The sequence below is a fragment of the Struthio camelus genome, chromosome 6, assembly GCF_040807025.1.
Source record: "Struthio camelus isolate bStrCam1 chromosome 6, bStrCam1.hap1, whole genome shotgun sequence".
Taxonomy (NCBI): domain Eukaryota; kingdom Metazoa; phylum Chordata; class Aves; order Struthioniformes; family Struthionidae; genus Struthio; species Struthio camelus.
Window position 1 is genome coordinate 3,653,009 of NC_090947.1, and position 17,263 is coordinate 3,670,271.

The following is a 17,263-nucleotide window of genomic DNA, read 5'->3' on the forward strand; positions in this document are numbered from 1 at the left end:
ATGAGGAATGAAATTACTTGCAACTACCCTCCGTGACACTCAAATGAAAAGGAAGAAGCACAGATTTCCTGACACGAATCATTGCAGCTCTGAAATTGGTGCGACTTATGCTAATTCACGCCCTGCCGTCTGCTGTCAGGCTGGTGCCATTGCGCTGGGGCTAAATTCCCTGCTCAATTTATTAGTGTACCTTTGGAAGGAGGCCGGGCGGTGTTTTCTCTGGTCTCCCCAGGTCAGCACATTCACACTGTAGTATTATTTCAGCTTTATTATTCTTAGGTAACATCTAAATAAATTTTCGAAGCTGTCTTTTTGAGGAAAAAGCCATCTGTATGGCTTTTGCAGAAAAGGGAAGTCTAATATTAGTGCCTACTGGACTGGTTTAATAGCTAGGGCTGAGTAGAGCTAGTTTGTCAAATAGATAATTAGATAATTTTGTTTTAAAATGGGTGTTACTCATAGGTACAGGGATGCTTCAAGCTGGTAGGGTGAAATCATGCAAATTTTAACTGATAGGAAGACCAGCGGCACAAAAATACACATGAGCAGGAACCATTCATCAGCAAGCTACTTGTATCTGCGCTGATTTCATTCACCTTTAGACACAGCACAATCTCTTTCGTTTACTGGTTAACTTAAGCTATTAAGGTTAGCATCAAGATTAGTGAGATCTAATGTTATCTGTTCACTTTATTACTAATAATATGATACTGATACTGAACCTTGCCCTAGGTTGGGATCAGTAGATTATTTCTGACTGGGAAGTTTCAAGTCATCCTTCTTCCTAGCCTCTTCTTTTAAAGTAACCTCAATTCATGCACTCTTTCTCCCACGGTATGTTTTCCAGGCTTTTTACTTGTTTTTTGCAGTTGTTTGCAAGCACTTTTCAGTCAGTCCTCGTCTTCCTTGTAGCACGCCACCTGGGATGAGATGGTGGGTCCTTGTTGAGGTGGTGTGAGCTGCAGGTGACAGGATAACGGGATGAGCTGTCCACGTGGCCATGAGCTGCATCAGCAGCTGCTGTTTTGCCGTGTCGGGGTTTGCCGTCCGGTCTCTCTGCAACGGGTTGTTCCCGCTTAGGTGCAGAGCTTTGCATTTGCCCCTATAACGTCTCCTCTGTTTTTTCCACACTGTTTTTCTAATTTGTTAAGGTCATGTTGAAGTATAATCCAGTTTTCTAATGTAATTGCAGTCCCTCCTGCTTCATTATCTACTAATTTAATAGCCTGTTCCTTCTATATTTCAGGTTATTAATAAAATACTTGCATGAGATTGAAAGTCCTGCAGAAACTTGCTTTGGGATCATACCTTTTTATGATGCCTCATTTGATGAGTACTGAGCATGACTCTTCCCTACTTTTGCACCCACATTACAGTAGTTTTATTAAGACTATGCTTCTCTAATTGCCTTGCAAGCAATGTTCTATGGACAGTCTTAAAGGTTTATAGTGAAGATAAAACATGTACTGCGCCTCTCCAAGTCCCTCTCCGTGTAGGGAAAGAAACTGTCAGGAAAAGTTTCCCTGCGCCCAAATGTCTAATATTGCATTTGTCTGTAGTAAAATGTGGTTGGCTCAAATGAGCCTTCTTCCCGGCCTGGTTTGCAAAGCACCCTTCTTTTTGCTCTATGTATTAGCAACGCTTTAAATTTAGTGGAAGTAATTGCAATATGTTTCATTCTAGTTAGCTAGTGTTTAGGCAAGGGTGTCTTGCAGCAGCATTTCTCCCCAACAGAGAGCTGTTCCTTATTTGGTTAATTTGCAGTCTCATTTAAGCAGCTTATGGCTGCACTTACTTTATTTATTTATTTTTAAGTCTTATGTCACTTAGGAATGTGATTAGTACCTTTGCAGAAATGTCATTCAGCATAACTGCCCCTAACTCCTTGTCCTCAAGATAACCCCCCTCCCAAAGCAAATGGAATGTTATCATCCAAAATGTGGTGGTCTCTGTGATTCTCTGTAACTCAGTCTTTCTGAAGCGCAAACTATATTTTCCTGAATGCCAAAGTGCTTAAGGTGCAGTTGATCTCCATTCAAAGCACCACCAGGTTTTGTGGACCCATCAGATCCGGCCTTCTGCAAAAGTACTGCGGGTACTTCAGTGAACATATCTCAGAATTAAATTGTTGGATGTCATTGTAGCTCGCAACTGCTACTAGAACTCCAACAATAAAAACCTGTAAGCTTGCTTTCATGGAATTAGAAGATGATATATTAGTGCTTCCCATGACAGCTGTTTTATGTATTAATTGCATAACTATAGGGTTATCTATATAATACAATAATGTTTTGTGCCTATGGATGAGCCTTGCTTTGATTGCAGTAGTATGCAAAACCTGATAAGGATCATCAACAGGAGTTGTATATATCTGCATGTGTCTTTACTACCCATTTAAAAAGGAGCTAGCTTGGGGCAGTAGGAACAAATGCTTCCATCTGAATTACTTCCGCTCACCTTTGTCTCTAGCATAGGAAGAGATGTGAGCTCAGCAGCAACCGTTTTGGGCCAAAAACCTCTGCTTAAATTACTGCGTGAGGGGGGAAGTTGAGGTGTTGAGATACGTGTACTGCTTCGTCACTTGTTACTTTGAGGAGAACTGTGCCACCTTCTAGCTCATAATTCCCTCTATGCCTCTCCTGAGGTGTACGTTAGCCCTACCTGTCAGAAGCGGATGATGGGCTTTGAAAAGCGCAGTCTAGGTTGCCTTGCTGCGCTTTCTTCCAGAGTACTTTGTTGGGAAGCTAGTGCAGTTCAGTGCTTGTGGCCATAGCTCTGTGCGAGTGGTGGTGGTTCCCCAGCCTTTGTTCTGCGTGGTTCTATGCTCAACCTAGCACAACCACGTTTGATTTCTTAAATAGAGTTTAGTACGTTCTTTGGCATTAAAAAAATACCCAGAAAATTTTTCCATGTGGCTGAGTAATAGTTTGTAATGTTTTCTCAGCTGCTAATGCCAAAGTGAACTGACATCAAGCACTGAGCACAACCATCTTGATTTTGTGAGAAGTAATTTTTAATGCTGCTTGTGTAGTATTACACTTCATATGCTGAGAAAAATGGTTTTTCTAAGAGATTCTTGAAATTGTTATTTTTATTTAAATAAAATCAAGTATTGTTGAGGTACAACATTGGCACTGGTTTACTGGACTGTTGCAGTCATTTTTCTTTAGCGCTTCTTTTTAGTTGTGGAAGATCTTGTGAGCGTTTGTCTTTCCTGAGTTTGACAAACAATTTTCATATATTTGGTCCCAAGATGATGAGATGTGCATGAGCTAAGGGAATAAATGATTTCTTAATGTGCTTCCCTGAAGAGGAGCCCAGATTCTTGGCAATGGCTTATATTAAAAAAAAAAAAAGAAAGAAAGAAAAAAGAAAAAAAGAAGAAATAAAGCAACCACCTATGAATCTGTCTGCGGGGCAGCTGACCGTGGCTGTCAAAATTCACATGTCACTGGAATACAAAATAGAGGCTTTTATGGCTGTTTCAGTCTTATCCGCCTTCTCTCCTTTCATGTTCCACTCTCTCCTCCGCTGCCCCCATACTTGTGGTAGACGTTCAGCTGCTGCACGTATTTGTCATGTGGCCAACCCCCCCTAAATTTCTCTCTCGTATGGCCAAATAACTTCATCCCTGTGGCAATTTACTGGAATAAAGAGTCTGGCAAATGAAGTTGAGCCTGGGGATACAGTATGAAAATCAGCAGTTGCTTCAGTGAGCAATTACTCAGTGAAACAGTTATCAGCTAGAGGAAGAGGCGTCCAGGCTTTCATAACTAGGTAATTCGGCAGATGAAGGTTTTCATCTATGTAACAAAGATTTCGCATTTTTTTGTATGGAGCACCTTTGATTAAAAATGTGTGAGATGTTTAAAATCGGTATCAGCCTTCACTGAAGGACTATTTCTTATTACTGCAGATCCAAACCACTCGCCCTTGCAGGATGACAAGCATAGAAACCAGATTAATGAGCTTTTGTTGATTCCTTCAGCCTGGTGCTAGGTCTTAAGCCACGCTTGCTAAATTGCTAGTGCATGAAATTTATTTAGCTTTATATTGGCCAAAGCTATATTTTTCATCTGGAGTATTTTCAGTAGGAATTTGGCCTAAGGCACATGACAGACTGCGTTTGGGGATGTTTATGTTGCACCATGAGCACTCCTCTGCCTTCTGGTAGGTATCGCGTGTGATTCGTACAGCAATAATATTTGCCTGCTTAGGTGAAATTGTGTGTAGATCTGAAAATGGGTCTGTATGAGTTGGTTATTGATCTTGCCCTGGGAAACCTGACAATCATGTCTTGCAGCAATTTTTAAGTGTAGAGTTTTAGGGCGGGGTGGGGAACCTACATCCTAATATCCTCCCAAATCAAAGCTTCCACACAGCTTCAAGAACTTCTTCTTGTGAAATTGTTATGTTTCATGACAGTGTTTCCAGCTGCCCTGGTCCGGCTCTAGAGAATTACTTGGGATATTCCCTGGCACATCTCCATAGTTACAAACATGGGATTGATGTTGCAAATAAGTATAGTTCAGCTATTGATTGCATGTCTTGCACTCTAGCATCATTGTGCTTTGACATGCCTATTAGATTGTAGCAGGAGTGATCATCCTGTCCTTCAGAGCTGTGGCCCGGACTGCCAGTCTCTTTATTTCAGTGACCTCTCTTGGCAGGAAATAAGGGAGCTGCAAAATTCCCTCATTAAAAAGCTGCATGTGTCATCATACTGATGTGACTAGAACAAAGCTAGCTGCCTCCCATGGGACTGCTTACTGTTGTTATGTGCTCACTCTTTAAATTAAGAAGGTAATTTCTTTGCTTTCGGTGTCTTCGGCTTAGATGGTTCCTTGTGGCTCCATCATATATGCAGATAGATATTTAAAAAAAAAAAAAATCATAGTGGTCTTCTGTAGCCATGGGAGACTTCTTGACTTCTAAGGTAGTGGTAGTTAAGTGTTCAGACCTGCTGATCTGTCAAATTTTTCTTTCCTTATGGCTTTATAATGGTTTACAAATTCCAAAGATGCATTTTGCAGAAATTGCTAGCGCTGTGCTGTCTTAGATAGAGCCGTATTAAAATAGCTGCCATTGCGTTACTGTTACTTTCCTGGCCTGGGGATGGGTCATGTCAGGGCTCGTCAAGTCAAAGGCAGAGTTACTCTGTCATCCACATTAAGCATCTTATGACTGTAGGTATCTGCAGGACAGTCACATAGCCTTGATTTTGTATGCTGGCAGAAATCTGTATATTCTTCACTTTTTCTACAGCAAAACAAAAATACAAGCTTGATATTGGGGTAGGTTTTTTAGCGCATCTCCTGCGTAGTACCAGATATTATGATACGCTCAAGATGAGGACTCTAGCGTTGTAGTAACGCAAATTAGTAGGGATGCATTTTACTTTGATCTCAAATTTGTATAAACTATTTCTTAAGGGATGAGGGTGGGATCCCCTGTTACGTTTCTAGATGTTCAAAATAATTTTTTGAAGGGTTTATGTTGGTTGGAGAACTAGGGCATCCTTTCAAAAGGGCATCCTTTTTGATTTTGGGGGTTATCAGATTTGAACTACTTAATTGTGAAATACTTAAAGCCAAACAAAAACAAAAAACCTCAAATGAGAGTACATGTGTATGGGTATATTATTTTTCTTTTTATAGGTTCTCTTTTCATATTTATGTGAATACTTTTTCTATGAAAGGAGAAAAGATGCTAAGTGTTGTTGATATGACATTTCCTTTCCTTAAGGACTGAGTTGGAGAATGTTACCTTGTAGTGTCTCTCCCTTTACAGACTTGAATATCTTTTTGAATGGTGTGGGGGAAGTGAAGTGGGAGGGACATTTCTGAAAAAATTTGTTCTCCAATGGGCTTTATTTTCAGGGGTCCCTCTTTTTCTGTTCACTTGGTGAATTGACCGAAAAATTTGAGTGCATCTGATCCACTGATTGTCACTGTGAACAAGTAGGGTCAGATATTCACCATGTGATGCTGAACTATTGTTTTTCTTTGCAAGTAGAAGAAATCCAGAAGCTTAGGTTTTTTTGCCCTGTGAGTGAAGAATATAAAACAATCACATCATTGTGACTGGTGACCTCAGAGGAGCAGAACTATCAATATCAAGGATATCTCTAATAAATCCAGGGTGGTATGGCAATCAAAATTAGGTTATATATGCCTTGAGAGAGGAAAAAAAAAATCAAGTAGAAGTTGAGACATTATATAAATGATTTTTCTCTGTTGGGATATTTGTGTGGCAAGGGTATTTGTCGCAGCGTGCTTGCAGCAGCATTTAAGTGCAAGGGTAAAATGTGCAAGGGTAACAGTATGAAGGAACCAATGAAAACTAATGCATATACCAGGTTAACGAGCATACTCAGCTTTAGGGTAAAGCAGCCACTTTGATGGATTTAGATCTAGTGTATGCTTGTTGACTGCAGTACTGCTCTCCCAACATGACAGGCCTTGGAAAAGTGGTGCAGTGTGCTGAGTTTTAAATTTCATGCTGGAAATAAAAATACATTATCATTGTACTGAATTTAAGAAGCAGTGTTTTAGGGGAAAGTGAAGAACAGCTATGCAAGCTGGTCACTTACTGTGGATTCGTATAGGAAGAGAGCTGCTGGATAACTTTATACTGCATTTGTTAAATATAGTACACCTTTCAGAGCTGCTTCCTCAAAATTAAATCTTTTGATGTGTTAGTGACCTTGAAGTGTCTCTCAAATCTCATATCTCTGCTCACGTTTGTGATCTGTGAATATATATTTTAATATTAACGGTCATGGATATTTTTCCAATTCTCTACTTAAGCTTTTTATTTCACCTTGTCTGTAACTTCTTTATCCCTCTGAGGACTGAGTATGAAAATGCAGTGAGATTTGAAAGGCATCCTATTGATGAGAGGGAATAATGTGATGGTTCTTAAATATGTTTTCAGTTCATGGTATCTTATGAATAGCTATGTGAACTTTCAGTGCTCAAAAAAGGAGATGGGAAATGGCAATTATGCAGTATATATGTGATTGAAGAGTGAAAATTCTGCATTTCCATTGTTACATAAAGCTTGAAGTTTGTCCCTGAAGGGCTATGTATTAAATAATTAGTTTTATTTAATACTTCATTATGAAGCAGATACAAGTAATTGATAAAGTTATTCTATGAGAATAGAAATAATTATATGGTTAATAGAAATTCAGTTCTCAATTTCAGTTTCTGAGCTAGACTAGTTTCCTTTGAAAGGGCTTTTTTGATTTTTTTTTTCTTTTTTTTCTTTTCAAATTCACCACTAATATTTATTTATCTCCCACTTACCTTGGAAGCTAAAATGAAATCCAGTTTTTGACCAAGATAATGAAAATCTGTACTCTCCTAATTCTGTACCATGAAATGACAAGAAACGTGGCAATCTATTGGTTGTTCCCTGTTTGGTGCCCCATAATCGTTTATAACAGGGTAGATTTAAAAAACCGAAACAAAAAAAGAAAATCCCCACAGTTCTGATGTCTTATACTAATTGTGAAACGTGTTTAAACGTTCCTACACATTGCGTATAGTTGAACTGTTGAGTAATCTTGATTTGAAACCTACTGTAATGATTGGGCTGGGGAAATGCTGGGTCTAAGTCAGTTTGGTGTTTCCTGAAAGGTTAGTAGTTCTTGTGTGAAAGTTTAAGGTCACTGTTAGCCTGTATGCACTGACTTACCTTCTTAAAGAGCTTCTTGGTGGAACGAAATATTGCTCGTTCCCCTACCAAGCCTTAGATGTGTTGATTTTGATAGTATGGCAAGTGTTGAAGTAAGCATAGTTGGGAAATTGAACAAAACTGAAAATAAATCAAGTTTAAAAAAAATACTTAAGTTTAATGTTAGCTAGTTAGATATATTTTTATCTTAGTCTGGTAAATTCATATGGGAGCTAATTGGACAGCATGACCCGTGGAGGCCTGAGGGTCTTTGAGGCTTAGTGGGCAAGATAAGAATGCTTTCACTTCCAGGAGAGCAGTGTAAATCCAGCCCTAAGACTTAAGCAAGCCAAGCTTGCTAATCTTGCTTGAGGCTCAGTCACACCAGAAACCCTAAACGTGATTTGTCATGATCTGAAGTCTGTCATGAGAAACAGCATGGTGCCTGAAGCACCCTTAACCTCAGAGGAAGGTAATCCTTGTTCTGCTCTTGAGTCATGCTTCAAGTCACCATTAGGACAGTGGAAAGAAAATATACAGTGCATCTGCATGTCCCATTCTAGTTTCTTGAGGTCAGTGCCGGTTCTTTGGTCTTCAAAAGCACAGAATATTCTACATCTCCCTAAAACAAAAGGCTCGGGTATAGGCTTTGGATCAAGGCTTGATTCTGCTCTTTTTATCTAGCTCTCCAAAACAGGTCTTTAATTCACCCCGCTAGTAAGAGGTACAACATTCTTTAATAGTTTAATACATCTCTATGGAGGTGCCACTATGTAGTTTTTTTGTCTAACATGTGTCTAGTATTTTCCCCTAACTGTGATCTGTGAATATAGAAGTACCATTTTCATAACATTTACATGTGTGCTGTAAAGAACTGGGCTTCTCTTGAGGAAAGCTGAAGCATATAGGAAATCTGTTTTAGTTCTAACATGTGATGTTTCTGTTGTATGCAACTGTCCCATGTTAGCATTTTTTGAGAAGCTTTCTCACCATTATACAGAACAATGAAGACTGTCTTTAAATGTATGTGTCCAAACCAAACGCATCGAACATGGGAATTAACATTTGTAGTGCAATTATTATTTTTTTCCCATTATTGGTCTTACTCTTAAAATGTTTGGCTTAGCTTTTCTTTAATAGTTCCTATGCTAGAGCATAGAAACTTATCTTACCTTCACAGTATTTAATGCATGTGTGAAAAATCTTAAGAACGCTTTTCTTTTTCCCCAAGCGAAGCCTTTTTCAATGTTGTGTTTTGTACCTTTTCTCTTCTGTAATGAGTTACTTTGTGTGACAGGTGGGAGATTCAAGAAAGAGATAGTAGTTGATGGACAAAGCTATCTGCTGCTGATTAGAGATGAAGGGGGCCCTCCAGAGGCACAGGTGAGCATTGCACATAGAGCTTTACCAGGCTAAAAACACAGTTTCTGTTTTTTTTTTTAATGTACCGGAACCTTCCTTTTAAGACAATTTGCTTCATTCTGTTCTTCCCTTGCTTGGTCCTGCTCTTCTTTCAGGTGGTAATATACGTTGCCCTCAGGTGAGAAATGTTCTGTTTAGAAAATAACTGTGCTTTCAATTACAATGTGAAACAAGTAGTAAAGGTATAAGGCTCTCTTACAGGGACTGCATAATTTCAGGGCCAGAAGAGGCTTCCAGTGACAAGAGAATTGCATGTTGTAGACTTATTTCTTTTGAGTTTGCATTTATCTATTATTTAAGGATTTAGACATGCTGAGTGTGGCATATATACTTGTCTACAAATCTGCATTTCTTTTTTCTTATTGCTTCCCCCTTTCTTTCCTATGGCATCATAAGACTCTACTTTCCAAGTTCCGGTTCGGCACCACTGACTCCTTAGATCGCTGATGTGGTGTCTGTATAGTGTATATTGCCTCTTTGTCCCATCGGAAGTGGTTCTTCTACTGTACACAGGATTTGCCTTTGAGAAGACATTTATGATTTTTGTTTTATTTTTTAAAATGTTATCCTATTCTGAGTGATACGATGTGAAGCATTTGCATACATGATTCTTAAATCACCGCAGATCCTGCGAACCTGACGGCCAGCAGTGTCCATGTCCTCAACCATCCTGTTTGTTTTCTCTTACCTGGGCATTAGTAAGGTTCCTCAAGTGTGTCTTCTGCTGCTGGCCTTGCTTTGCTCAGCTGTTTAGCGGTGGAGCAGCTTCCAAAAATCTAGCAGCGGGAGCTGTGCTGCTGCCAAACAGCTGAACGGGAGTGGTGCCAGCAGGACCAGCTTGTGTTTCGAGGCTTAGCTATTGGTCATTAGCTGCAGGAAGATAAGAGCGTGGGGGAAGGTGTCTGGCCAAAGGAGAAGAGAAAAGAGGTAGAGGAAATGGAGACCAAGAGCGACATCCTGGAAGGAAGTAAAAACAAAAACAAAAGATTAGTGTAGCTGACACATCTGCAGCCGTGTGAGGCATGAGCTTAAATGAACTGTACTGTTTTCGACTGTGAATAATTTGGCTGAAGTACACAACCATTTCCAGCCATCGATGCTTGTAGAATATTCATTAGGAAAAAAACCTCAAACACTGAAGGTATATTCATAAATCTAAATTTTTCTTTTGGTGCCTAAAAAAAAAATTGGTTTTCTTGCAGAGTTCACTTGAACTAACTGCATACGCAAAAATTTGTTGCCTTTGTATGCTAGGTAAATTTGAGGTTTTCAGTTACCTCCTACTACTGTTGCTGAGTTTGTTCTTCAGCAAATAACGTGTGGAAAGGCTTAAGGGGTTTTCTGTTGGTGCCATTTCATTTTTCAGAAGAGGTGTTTCACATATGAATTCTCTTTGGATTTGTTTAATTGTTATTTCAAATTCTGGATATTCTAGAAAGATCTTTATTTTCAGTATTAATTCCGGGAATAAAAAGCACCTCCTGCATTCATGACCGTGCATAACTGTATAATGAAAAGGGGACATTATCTGAAGAAAGCTGTGTACCTATCACTGTTAAGTTACGATAGAGAAAGGGTTAGTTTTTTTAGCCTTAAGTTTCTGCTTTGCTGCAACATTAATGTATTTTTTTTGTGGAGAATTGGAAGAGAGGCGTGACCTCAGTAAGTACCAAGGTGAACTGCAGTCTTTCTGACCCACAGCGGCACTGGCTCCGAGAGCATCCCCCAGTCAGTGACTTCCTTGCTGGAGTGCAAAGGTGGCTGCAGCTTTAGGTTTCAGCTTGCCCTTCCTTTTTCCAGGCAGGAAGGGAAGGGAAACAAATTCGCTCGAAGGCTCACTTTCTGGATCGATCATCTTTCTTGTCTAATATAAGATTGTTCTAAGATGAAAATGCATAAAGAATTTCAAAATAACTTATTTCAAGGAACGAGAATGTAGTGAAATCACAGAATCACAGGATGATTGAGGTTGGAAGGGACCTCTGGAGATCATCCCCCAAGCAGAGTCCACTAGAGCACGTTGCCCAGGATCACATCCAGGCAGGTTTTGAACATCTCCAGAGAAAGGAGACTCCACAGCCTCTCTGGGCAACCTCTTCCAGTGCTAAAATGCACTGTCTGACGCTGTGTTTCGCTCTTGTGCCATGCCAAGTTTGTGAATGTTGATAATTTCTTTTGTGCACCAGGTCTGATGTTGGCTCTTGCTGTCATCTGTTACAAGTGCAGTGTCCTCCTACTGTAAAGCCCAATTAATAAGGCATCTGAACTATGCAGAGCTGTAACAAGCTATTTCTTTAAATTTAGAGCTTGGTTTTATTTGGACTAATCTTAGGGGGAAAAATAGATTTAATTACAGTTGTGAGACTGAAGATGGATTGTGTGTGAAACTGAGCAATCTTTTTTGCCTCAAGCTGTTCCCTGCACAGTACAACTTGAAGTATATTAGCGTGAAATAAGGCATCCTTGGTTTTTCAGGTTATGCATGTTTTCCAAAAGTCCTTTAGTTTCTATTGTGACAGGTCTGGTATCCATGAAGCTTAAACTTATTTTAAAATAAGAAAAGAAATAAGAAATTATTCTAAGCGTTTTGTGGCTGGAGGGATTGCACTGAATAACCCTACTCAGTGATTTTTTTTTTTTAAATGTTCAGTAGAAAGCTACTGCTACACACTGATGAAATGTATTAACTTAGTCTAAAGAGACTGTTAGGTTCAAAACTGAAGCTTTAAGGCTCTCACTGCTGGAAGCAAGAGTTCTTGGCATAATTCAGCTGATTCTGGTCAACGTGAAAATTTTTATGTTAAACCCGAGAGCAAGTCTACACTAATGATACTACCTCTGGTAATTTTGATTAGATCTTCTTCTGATTTTAATAGTTCAAATTTAATAGCATGGTAGTTGAGCTTATTCTGCCAGTAACTGTTTTGCGTAAATATTAAGTTCTGTTCTTACCTCCTAGGTGACTGTTCTCCTGACTATCTTGAAAACCTCAAAGCATGTTTTGCTACTTTTGTACTGTAACTATAAGAGATGAGGTAGTGTTTGTTTAAAGTATTCAAAGCACTGCATGGAATGGAGGGAGGAAAAAAAAACCCTCAAAATTCATCTATATGCTCATTAACATAAATTAATAGCTAGTACCCAGTATTAAAATTTGGTCAGAAGTAATACTAGGTTATAATTTTGAAAAAGAAGAATTTTGTGATCTCAGTAACTTCGGTACATGAAGAGCTTTCTAGAGTCATTCTGTCAGCTCTTCCCTCTGCTCCCCCTTCACTTTGCATATGGCTGTTTGGGATCTCTCACTAGAAGTGGAGATCTCAAAAGTTAGTGTGAATCTACAAGCTAGTGATTAAAGTAGATTCAATACTGCAAGGCCAGAAATAAAACTGCAAGAGTTGGTAGGACTGAAGGGAATGCTTGCAAACCTAGACTAGTCGTGCAGAATTTGACCAACTGCATATAAAAGCCTTTTAAATTAATTTGCTTGCAGCCCACGGATGTTCAGTGTGTCCCTAATCTTCTTGGCGTTTTGTTCTTCAAGTAGTAATATAATGAAGAGCATGAATGAGGAGGGCTGAAACTTGTTTCCATTGGTCTAAATTTGGGTAGGAATGACATCACTTAGGGAAACGTGAAGGCAATGAGGTGAGCTTAATTGAGTTGTCTTTGTGCTGTAGCTATGGAAGGATAAATCTGCTGTTCTGTTAAACGCATTTAAACTATCCTCACTTATAAGCTGAAACTTTTTCACTTGCACAGTTACTAAAACCGTACCTTGCCTTGGCCTGCTTGTGCGCGTATCTTTCAGTGGGTTATTGATGCCAAGAAGGAGTAGTTTACTTTCACACTGAAGACTGAATGAGACTTTGAGTAAGGCTCATCCAATTAAGGTATCTATAAAGTGAATAACTGGACATTTGAAATCAACATTTTTGGTCGTTGATCAAGATGCAAGAATTGCATGTAAAACCACGACCATAATATTTGTCCTGGCGTTAACAGAAACATCAGTGACCATCCATGTAAAGCACAAAGTGGGGAAATAACACCGTAATTGGGGCACTCCTGTGTCTAGAGATAGGTATTTTTTTAGCTCTAGCTTATGAATACAGAAATCTGAGATTTGTGGTACTCTCTTTTCCTGTGAATCAAAATCAATTTGCACTGATAATAGCTGGGCTTATAATGTCATATATCAAAGAAGAAGAAAGAGCTGAGTGCAGGAAAAGCCTTTGTGTATCCCAGATCCTGCCTGGCACAACGACGAACGCTATATTGTTTGTAAAATGATGAATCACCACCACTTTAAGCTCTTGGTTGTTGTCACTAACAAAGTTTCTCTAATGCATGTTTTTGTTTTCCCTCAATGTAAGATAAGATTGTTTCTCTTTTTTATTTCTTCAGTGTCTGTTTTTTCACTGTATGCCTCTTCCATTTCTTTTTTTTTTTTCCTGCAGTTTGCCATGTGGGTGGATGCTGTTATATTTGTCTTCAGCTTGGAAGATGAAGTTAGTTTCCAGACTGTTTACCACTACTACAGCCGTATGGCTAACTATCGTAACACTAGTGAAATCCCAATGGTACTAGTGGGAACCCAGGGTAAGTGCAGTCTGGGCTATAACATTCCCTGTGGATGTACTTCCGTGACAGCATAGAGTTGGGCAGTGCCATGCTCCTGTCTTTTCCCCTCTCTTGCATCTGTGCTGACACTCATCTGATCATGCCAGCTTGTGGCTAAACCAGCAGGTAATCAACTGAGTTAGTCTTCTGCTGTTTCTGCTTCCTCAGCAGGCTTAAAACAGGGCCCTGGGGTTGCAAGTACTGCTTTAAAATGGAAAAGAAATGCCCATGGGGTACACCCTTGGGATGCCGAAGGAGGATTGGTCTTTTGCAATGCTGATTTAGGTTGGTTTAGTTCTTGCATCAGGTGAAAACGCAACCTGAAATGAAACACCGCAATTCTCTCTCGTTCCAAAACCTATTCTGAAGCTGCAGCTAGTGTCAGCTCTTATATGGCAAAACGCGGCAAGGGAAAATTACCAGTAAGTGTCACAAACGAGACTTTTTTTTTCTTTCTTTCTTTCTTTTTTTTTTTTTAAGTGTATATCACCATTTTTAGTGCTGATGAGGCTTTTCATTTGCTTTCTCAGCTTGCCTTTTTTTTTTTTTTAATTCGTCAGCCTTGTGAACAGCGGGCGGTTTGCTTTCAGCTGCCTGCCTGCAGATCTGCGCAACCAGCCCTGGGCCGCGTGGAGGGAGGGGGAAGTGTGGGGAACATGGGAGGAAGCGCAGCAGCAGGGCCTGAGGGGCGGAAACAGATGATAAAAAATGAAGAGGGAAGCGGGTAGACAGAGATCCTAGGATAGCAGAAACCCAAGCCAAAAGCAGAAATGAGCTTCTTTAAAGGGCTGCGGTGTCAACTTAAAACTGCGCTGGAAAGATGAGAGGGGGAAAACATCTCCCTGAGGTGTTTTTTTACTTCTGTGTTTATATCCCTTTGGGTTATTGTTTTCCATTTCATTCCGTTCATTGCTAGGAATGAGTTTGGTCTTATAAAGTTCATTTTCTCTTGCAGTGCTAATGCAAAGAGGATTTTTTTTGTGTGACTAAGACCAGAAACATCCCCGATTTGGGGAGTTAACAATCTGAAGGCTATAGAGCTCTTAGCTTTTTAGTTATATTGACTTGTGCAAACTGTGTAATGTTTTCCAGCCAAGTTTACTTGCTTGTGATTTAATTGTTTTGTGTAAGGGGTGTTTTGGAAATGACCTGTGAAGCAACGTCCCGAAATGCTAGCGTGTGCCTTGGCGCGTCCGGGCGTGTGCTTTCTGCGACGTGCTGTGGCAAGTGGAGCGGCGGGAGGCAGCGCTCTGCTGCGGACCTGCAGTCCAGGCTGCGGTACTGAATCTGCTGGGGAAACCAAACTTTTTGAAGCAGTGCTGTTGCTTTTCCATTTATTTCTGGTTAAATGTCTTCAGCGCCCTCTGGTGTTTTAAAAAATAAAAATTAAAAAATTAAAACAAAAAAAACCCCTCTAGCTTTCTAAATAACCCTTCTGTTTTTATTAGATCACGCGGGAATGTGGCAATAACATCAGCTGATGCACGGCCGTGGCAGCTCTCAGAATTGAGTCTCAAGTCTAGTATTGCGTTAGTCGCTGACTCAACACTCACATTCGAGAGAGGTGTTTTCTTTCCCAAGAACGATTGTTTTTGCCACCGGGGAAATGAAAAGACTGTTAGGAACTGTTTCCAAGCCATTTGAAATGCCAGCGATCTTGGCCCGTCGCGGGGGCTAGGTCGGAGCTGGTGAGCGTTGCAGCATGGCTTGTCCTGCTGTCTCCTCCCAAAGCTTTTCTGCCAGTGCTCATTGATTACCAGAATACTGGGGCAAAAAGAAGATTACTGCTCAAGATTTGTTTGTAGCATTACTGCTTTATAACGGGGCAGTCAGTATAACCTGTGTGCAGTTGTTCGCTGGCGGAGGGTAGTAGGAAGGAAGCTCGTCTCTTATATGTCTTAGCGTTTCTTTGACCGGAGAGCGCTGAGCAGGGTAACGGTGGGAAGAGGTGGGTAACATGAGCTGCGCTCAGTCACTGAGAGAGGTAGCTGCGGCGATTCGATTTTTCTGCTGAACAGGTTTTCTGTCAAACTTGATCTCTGTGTATGGGGTGAAAGAGAAACATGTGCAAGTGGTAAAGCAAGAGTCTTGGTGTTTTTCCTTGGAGCTGAGAAACGAACAGGTTTATTTTTTCAGCTCTTGCAGATAAACTCTAGAAATTGTAGATAAAGGGATGCCTGAAAAGTAGCACTTGCCGAGAAGTATGAAGTACTGTTTTGTTTAGAAAATGTGTGTGTGTGTTTTTTTTTTTTAATTGTCTTTGTAGTATGCATGCCCAGTGTTTGATCAATGCCCTCATACCAAGATTTGAGAGCTGTTAGAAGATGTTTGCAGCGAGTTTCCTGGATTCAGTCTTGGTTGTGACTTGGAAGTCAGGTCAGCAGCACAACTTGTGAATTGTGCCTATATGAGCAACGTCGATTTCGTTCGATACTTGGGTTCGCTTGTGCCTGGTTAAACTGCGTAGCATGCACTTACACACAGCAGACACACTGTACATCAGTCTATTGAGGCTTAGGAAAGCTTAGTTCTTGGCTTCCAGCTCTGCCTAGCTATGAGGTAGTTGGTGCTCGTGGCTAGGTCAAATGCAGAGAAAATGAACCGAAAACCTGTGAAGCAGTTTTATTTCAAGGTTTATGTTCTTTCGTATCATTATGTATGTTTTGCAGCTGGTGACCTAAATATATTTTAAGGTAACCTAAAAACTTTTTTTTTTTTTTTTTTAAGAATCAGTCAGCCTACAGGTGATTTTATAACCAAGTGTAAAATTGGAGTGGTGCTCACCATTTCCTCTGTTATTTTTCTAAAAATTCTAAAAATCTCATAGGTTGTACTTAAATTCACTGTTTGGGTATTTGTAATTCTAAGATGTTGTTTTTAAACTATGTATTTTTCTTCTTTTTCTTCTCCTTTTGCTCTAGATGCTATAAGTTCTAGCAATCCACGTGTCATAGATGATGCCAGGGCGAGGAAGTTATCCAATGATCTCAAGAGATGCACTTACTATGAAACCTGTGCTACTTACGGACTCAACGTGGAGAGAGTCTTCCAAGATGGTAAAGACTACTTTTTTTCATCCTGCACGTCACAAAGTACTGTAGCTGGTGGTGTTTTATTTTAAATAACAACCAGTATCAGTCTGATTGGTCAGGTAGTTACTTCTTTTATTAGGATTCATTAATGTTTAGTTTAAAGTGTGTGTGTATATATATGTATATATATATGTATGTATGTATTTTTTTTTAGGGTTTTAATCTGTTACCATCTCTTAAGTGAGTTAAAGCCCTTGTTATTTTGAACATGGCACTTGCACAATATTGCGCTCTCTACCAGTATGTGTAGTCTTAAGCTTCTTAAGCTCCTTTTTGTTTGTTTTGGTTTAAAAACATTTTTGGTCTTACTTCAAATCTTGCTTCATAGTCATGGAGAAGTCGAGAGACTGAGAATAAATAGATGGAGAAAATTGATACGAGCAGAATCAAGAGAAGTAACTTGTGGCATCCACGTAGCATCAGAAGTGTACAGTGTTGTTGAGGCA

At 39.8% G+C, this 17,263-nt stretch overlaps 1 protein-coding gene across 11 annotated transcripts in view; it reads left to right on the top strand.

Moving 5' to 3' along the window:
• AGAP1 (ArfGAP with GTPase domain, ankyrin repeat and PH domain 1) overlaps window positions 1-17,263 on the top strand; it is a 403,925-nt gene that overhangs the window by 151,240 nt on the left and 235,422 nt on the right. For all 11 annotated transcript variants that reach the window (XM_068947772.1, XM_068947774.1, XM_068947773.1 and 8 more), the window contains exons 4-6: window positions 8,978-9,063; window positions 13,563-13,704; window positions 16,647-16,781. In XM_068947772.1, the coding sequence (XP_068803873.1) occupies window positions 8,978-9,063; window positions 13,563-13,704; window positions 16,647-16,781 (363 nt within the window). The remainder of the gene's footprint in view (window positions 1-8,977; window positions 9,064-13,562; window positions 13,705-16,646; window positions 16,782-17,263) is intronic.